The sequence below is a fragment of the Gossypium hirsutum genome, chromosome A13, assembly GCF_007990345.1.
Source record: "Gossypium hirsutum isolate 1008001.06 chromosome A13, Gossypium_hirsutum_v2.1, whole genome shotgun sequence".
Classification (NCBI taxonomy): Eukaryota; Viridiplantae; Streptophyta; class Magnoliopsida; order Malvales; family Malvaceae; genus Gossypium; species Gossypium hirsutum.
Window position 1 is genome coordinate 85836208 of NC_053436.1, and position 7171 is coordinate 85843378.

Sequence of the window (7171 nt, forward strand, 5' to 3'; positions counted from 1 at the left end):
CGGAGTTGGTGTGCAGGGTTGGTGGGCATGTTTCTGATATTCTGATCGGTTATACATGTTATATCTGTGATGGGCTAAAGCCTTACGTCTGGATCTAATTCTATTTCTGGATGGGCTAAAATCCCCATCGATTCTGTAAAGGGCTCAAGCCTGGATTATGATTGTATTCTGCTATTTGATTATGCATGCAGAACTATGGGGATGTACACATTGAGTTTTCGAAAACTCACCCTTTTTTTGTTTATCTGTTCAGGTAATCCTCAATAGTAGGCGGATTGGCGCAGTGGAGGACTCGACGGTGACCATGACCACACGTTTTGGTTTATGAACTTTTGACTATAGCTTATTCATTATTTCTGAGAATTTTGATGTAATTTTGGACTTGGACTTTTGGTTTTAATCTGGGTTTTTAAACTGTGATTTTGAAATACGAATTGCAACGCCAAAGCATGTTTTTTAAACTTAACTAAGGTTTTCGTAAGTAAAACGGTAACAAGAAGAATTTGGATATTAAAGCTTCCACGAGCTAAGAAATGTTTTCAAGCCAATTAATAAACTTATGGCTTCTTTCGAAATGAGTAGCAGATAATATTTGGAACGATTTTTATGTGTTGAAAGGTTTGCCAAAACACTCTCATGTGACATTGTCGGATTTAGCCATAACGTTTAGGCCGGGTTTGGGGTGTTACATAAACAACTTACCTAAATTAGTTTACACCAATTAGATACTTGAAATATGTTATCTATTTTTGTACAATGACATGATTTAAATCAATTTAGAACATTAAGTAATTGTAATTTATTGTCAACTTTAGACTTCAAGAACTACAAAATGGATAAGAGTTGGATGAATTTGTCAAGGGTAAGAAACGACTATTGAAATAGAGTACAAACTTTTTTAAATTTTGCATTTCAAAGTGTAAGCCAAGAGAATATGATTCTTTTCCCAAGTAAGAAGTGTGGCAACATCAATTGACATAATTGTGAAGTTGTCTACGGACATCTAACACTGTGTTTGGTTCGCCGTATTACCCAATCCATTACGCCCCGATTACGTGCGTATTACATTACGCCCCTATTCTGGCGTTTGGTTCGCTGTAATAGGTATTACGCGCGTAATCGGTTACGCCCCTAATCCCCAAATTCCTGTGTTTTCCAATCCCTTCCCTTTTCGCTGTATTAGCTATTACTTCCGCCCTCCCTCCCCATCTCCCTGTTTTACCCTCCCTCCCTACCCGACCCTCTCCTCTTCCGTCCTAATCATTTTCTCCTCCCATTTCCCACTTCTTCCGTTGATTATTCTGTCGTGAAATTTTAGGCAAAAGGTCTTCCGTGCATGAACCTCTTCCCTCACCGTTAAATTCCTTTTATATTTTAGAGCCCCCCACAAAGTTAGGAAATTAATGGCTTATATCCAGTATGGAAGACATGCCCTTCGGTAAATTATCAAAGAAACGAATGTCCAGCAAAGCCATGATCGTTTGATGCAACCTCTGTTCTATGCTTGTCAAGGAATTAGATACAGAAAGTTGGATGTGATTCTTACGACGGTGAGTCATTTCGATCCAATAATCTTTTTCTTTTCTCAATTTTTTGTTGTTTCAGATTGCAAAATATCATTCACGTTTGCTTTTGCTTCCATTTTTTAGAGCATTGAGAAACTTGGCAAAGTTGGTGAGACTGTCAAAGTCGCTCCTGGTTATTTTCGCAATCATCTGATGCCGAAATTGCTTGCTGTTCCTAATATTGATAAGTTCGCTTATCTCATTAAGGAGCAGCGTAAGGTCGCTTTCTTCTCTCTTTTAGTTTGTGTTTGATGCTTGAAACATGTGTTCTTGCAATGCTGTTTGTTTATAAAAAGAAGTTTTTCAGTTGATATTAATCATAATCGTATTGTTAATTTACAAACAAATATGCATCAATTTGTTTTCCCTTAAACACACACATCTGTATGCATTACCTAAGTCTCTCATGAACCTTTTGTCATGACACGTTCAAGGAAAAACAAGCTTGACATAAAGGTAGAACGTTTTCAGTTTGTTGCTCGGATTATGGGGTAAGCTATGTTGGCTGGACTTGGGAGTGGATTTGGATATGTGAATGTGACCGATATGAGTATATGTTGCTTTTAAGGTTTTTTTCTTGTATTTGGAGGAGTATATCTCTATACTATGTCTGTATATGTATCAGACAAAAATATATTACGGAAATGAATAGTCCATCTAACATAGGGGGTGAGTGCTAGATACAATTAAAACGAAGATCATACACATATTTATATCCGAATGTGTCTGACATAGGTTTTTTAGGAAAATGAAGAGTCTGAGTAACAGTGTTTTCATATTGCTGTTGGTTTTTGGTTAGATTTTGCTTGTTATGATATAAGTAATGCCTTTTCTTAGACATGTATTATCTGCTATTTCAGCCTTAAGGAGGAAACATGTCTCCAACTGCAAGTATATTAAATCTTGCGTTCTCTCTCACTCTCTCACTCTTATTGAGGATTCATATGTTGCGTATGGATATTAGATATTGATGAAGTAAAAATCCATTCCTTATTTCAGATGCACATTCTGCTTATGTAGTTTTGTCAAATTAAGTTACTGTTTTGAAAGTCTTTATTTGGTGGAGTCACTTCTGATATGTGGGATATTGTGCTTTTCATTTTCAGTTAAATGATAACTTACCAGTGGTATACTTCCTCATCAGATTTATCAACCGAAGGAAGAAGAGGTTCAAGTAGTTACAAAGAATATGGAAGATAAGAGCAAAGTATATGAAAAGGCTGCATATCGTCTACTTAATGGCCGGCTGGTTAGTTCCCATCTATGAAGCCCTTAATTTCGTAAATGTTTTTTTCTGGTTTAAATGTCTGATACTTTATCTGCCTTCCTCCCAACACATGGAAATACACAAAAAACAGCCTCTCAACAATGTTTGTATGTGTGTGTTTTTAAAGGGTTTGGGGAAACAAGGTCAAGGTGTGTGGGATTGAAACATTGGACCTGCCTCTTCTATGGTTAGGCTAACAATAGTGGAACTAGGCATATGTGGGATAACAATGGTGTCAAATTTTAAATTAAGACTTGTTTAAATTCTTTTTTGGTACAAGCAAAGCTTACATTACATTCTAAGTGGGAGGAGGATGGGGTTTCACAAGGTTCAAACCCTAGATAGCATGCCAACACTTGAACCCACATACAACAAGTTGCCACTAGACTAGTCATAATTGATTCAACTTGTTAGTGGTGAATCTTTTTCAAAAGTTTGTTGAAGCTTGAAAACAATAATTGTATTTATGTCAGGCTCTTTGTGGTACGAGTGTGTAACTTGTATTGCATTTTATAGGTATTGAGGAGATCTATCAATGTTGAAAAGTTTCGTGCCCAATCGACCAAAGATGACCCAATTGAATTGCGCTCACCTATGACAAAAGATGAAATTGTTGCTGAGGTATGGCCATGATATTTATTGATAGTAATAGTTTCTCTCACGTCACTACAATAGACAATCTCCTTGTGTTATATGCTATGTTATTCGGACTCTTATTTTTCTAAAGTATTTATGTTCGATGCGTATTTAGATATGTACATGGTTATATCCTCCAAATATGTGAGTAAACTTGGAGCAAATTGAATAAACCCATGTCAAACACTCGCTTCAAGTCCAAGTGACATAGCTTAATCATAAAACGTTTAAGATGTGGACTTGAAATGTTATGATTTTGTTATTTCCATTTACGCACTCGATTAATCTCCTCCTTTTATTCCATTTCAGGTTGGAAGGCAGCTTTGCGTTCAAATTGATCCTGAAAATCTGCACCTTCCAACACCTTTGGAAACATTTGGACTGTTTGATGTGCAATTGCGGATGCCAAAATGTATGTGTTGAAACCAATTTCTTGAACTTAGTGATTCTTGAATTGGGTCACTTTCTTTTCTTTTTTTCTTTTGGATTAGCATTTTGGAATTAGGAATTAGTTCTTTAATAATATTTGATGAAGAAAGCTTTCCTCTTTAATGTAGTTGGATTAGCACTTGTAATTAGTTTCTTAATAATATGAATGAAGTAAGCTTTTTTACTCCAATGTCAGATGTGGTTGTTGTACTCTTGCAGATTTTTTTCATATTTATTCATTAGATTCAAGTCATTGAAGATGATAAAAACAGAAATGAATTGGACTTAATTACTACAAATCCAGGTCTCCAAATTGTATTATATATTATGGTTTGAGTAAATTCATATAAGAATATTAATTATTAAGAATTTTATTAAATTATATATTTTAATTAAAATATATTTAATAATAATTATGTTTAAATATGATTAAATTATTTATTATTGATATTAATCTTATTAAAATTTAAATAAAATAATTTACCAAAACAAATTTCTGCTAATTATTAAGAATTTTATTAAATTATATATTTTAATTAAAATATATTAAATAATAATTATGTTTAAATATGATTAAATTATTTATTTTTGATAATAAATAATCTTATTAAAATTTAAATAACAATAACAATAATCATTTACCAAAACAAATTTATGCTAAGGGTATTCTGGTCATTTTAGTTTTCTCCATTATGCTATTGCACCTCTATTACATTCAACCAAACACAGTTTTACTATTACGCCTCTATTCCATTACATTCAACCAAACAGTTGATTTGCTATTACACCTCTATTCCTTTACACCTCTAATCCAATCCAATACACCTCTAATCCAATACAGCGAACCAAACGTGCTGTAATTGTTAATGGCTTTATTTGGGGTATAAAAAATAGATTTTCCATGGAAAGTGTACACCTCGTAGAACCTCTTCAACGATTAATTCAACTTTTCCTTATAATGGTTTCCATTAGTTTATTAGAGAAGATGACATGGAAAGTGTGTTGTGGGATGCATTTAATATGCACAGTCATGGTTTGCAATCGTTTTCACCTGAAATTATTGCATTTGATGATTGTGATATTGGTGGAAATGCTTTTATCGAAACGGGAAGAAGTGTACCTAATGAAAAGTTAAATGGAGAAGTGGCGAAGTTCTTCAAGTTACTTAATGAAATGAATGAAGAACTTTATGAGGGATCAAAATTTTCAAAGCTATCCTTCTGTATTCGTCTTTTTTACTTAAAATGTTTGGAAGGATAGATCGAAAACTCTTTGACACTGCTGTTAGAGTTTTGAGAGATATGTTTCCGTTTGCAAAAATCCCACATTCATGCAAGGATATGAAGAAACTAATAAAATATTTAGGCATTGGGTACGGCAAAATTCATAGTTGCTTAAATGACTGTATGTTGTATTGGGGTGATCGGAAAAACCAACAGTCTTGTCATGTTTGCGGTAAATCTTGTTGGATGAATAGAAATATAGAAGATAAGAATGAGGATGAAGGTGAGGAACAGTCAAGAAAGAATCCAATAAAGATTTTACAATATTTTCCACTAATACTAAGGCTTCAAAGGCTTTTCATGTCGTCAAAGACAGCAGAGTCTATGAGGTGGAATCATGATCAACGAACTGATAATGGATTATTAAGGCATCCTGTGGATTCTTTAGCTTGTAAATCATTTGATAGGAAATTTCCAATCTTTGCAAATGATCCTTGGAATGTAAGGCTTGGGCTAGCAGCTGATGGATTTAATCTTTTTAAAATCATGAGTACTTCGTACAATACTTGGCCTGTAGTACTTGTTCCTTACAATTTGCCTCTATGGATTTACATGAAGCAATCTTCTTTTATCTTATCTATGATTATCCCTGGAGAGAAAGGTCCTGGGAATGATATTGACATTTATATGCAACCACTTTTTGAAGAGTTGAAACAGTTATGGGCAGATGTTGAAACATATGATGTATTGAGAAAAGAGAACTTTTATTTACGTGCAGCTTTATTGTGGACTATTAATGATTTCCCAGCTTCTTCCAATTTATCTGGTTGGAGTACCAAAGGATATTATGCTTGTCCTTGTTGTGCAGCGCAAACATGTTCGAAGTAGTTATATAATGGGAAGAAGTTCTCTTATATGGGGTGTCGTCGGTGGTTAGATAGAAATCATAGATTTAGATTTTGGAAGACTCTATTTGATAGTTCTGAAGAGTTCAGATAAGCTCCTGAGCAGACTATTGGATCTGAAATCTTCCTCATGTTAAAATATATCAATTTCAGTTATGGAAAGATGAATCAACAACCCAACACGCAAACAAAGAGAGGACCGAAGGAGGAAGATTGATGATGAATCTGATAAAGAGGATGATCCTAATGAGGCAGACTTGTGGAAAAAAGGAAGTATTTTTTTGAGTTGCCTTATTGGGAGCATCAAAATTTGCGACACAATCTTGATGTCATGCATATTGAAAAGAATGTTTACGAGAACATCATTGGGACAATTCTGAATGTTGATAGAAAATCGAAAGACAATCTTTAGAGTCAAGTTAATCTAGTTGAAATGGGAATTAGGCATGATCTTCATTCCCAATTACTTCTGAATGGAAAATCTCGGTTGCAACCTTCTATTTTTGCAATTTTGAAGAAAGAAAAAGAAGTGTTCTGTATGGTGTTGAAGGATATAAAGGTCTTAGATGTGTATGCATCAAATATATCTCAATGTGTGAGTCTTAAAGATCAAAGACTATATCCCCTAAAATCACATGATTATCATATCTTGATGCAAGAGTTACTGCTAGTTGCTTTACGGTGTTGTATGTCAAAAAAGGTGACGTCTTGTATAATTTAACTATCCAATATAATGAAAGTTATTTGTGGCAAAGTTTTGATTATTGAAGAACTTGAGAAAGTACAAGATCAAGTCGCCTTGACTTTATGCAATTTGGAGAAGATCTTTCCACCTTTGTTCTTCACTATTATGGTGCACTTGCTAATCTATCTCCCTCATGAAACAAAACTTGGTGGACTAGTTTTCTATCGATGGATGTATCTTATAGAGAGGTGCTAATTTATTTATAATGTTTTCAATCATTCATGAATATACCTTTAGTTACAACTTTTGATAATGTTGTATATCATGTTTATGTTCCTATGCAAATTGAAGTCTGACTGTTGTAATAAGCGTTATCTAGAAGGATCAATTGCTAAAGGTTACTTGGCAGAGGAGTGTATGACTTTCTACTCTAGATATTCAGAAGATGTTGAAACAAGACT

The 7171-nt window shown here is 34.1% G+C and overlaps 1 protein-coding gene across 1 annotated transcript; it reads left to right on the forward strand.

Moving 5' to 3' along the window:
• The first annotated feature begins 1093 nt into the window (after window positions 1-1093).
• On the forward strand, window positions 1094-4087 carry LOC107934768 (50S ribosomal protein L9-like). The gene is made up of 5 exons (XM_041086071.1): window positions 1094-1550; window positions 1650-1784; window positions 2710-2814; window positions 3349-3453; window positions 3778-4087. The coding sequence occupies exons 1-5, from the start codon at window positions 1485-1487 to the stop codon at window positions 3889-3891; spliced, it is 525 nt and encodes a 174-aa protein (XP_040942005.1). The 5' UTR covers window positions 1094-1484; the 3' UTR covers window positions 3892-4087.
• Window positions 4088-7171: the final 3084 nt, after the last annotated feature.

Coding starts and splice junctions, on each gene's coding strand:
- LOC107934768 (XM_041086071.1), top strand. CDS start 1,485: ATGCAACCTCTGTTCTATGCTTGTCAAGGAATTAGATACAGAAAGTTG. Junction 1,785..2,709: donor TCATTAAGGAGCAGCGTAAG/GTCGCTTTCTTC, acceptor CTTCCTCATCAG/ATTTATCAACCGAAGGAAGA. Junction 2,815..3,348: donor GTCTACTTAATGGCCGGCTG/GTTAGTTCCCAT, acceptor TGCATTTTATAG/GTATTGAGGAGATCTATCAA.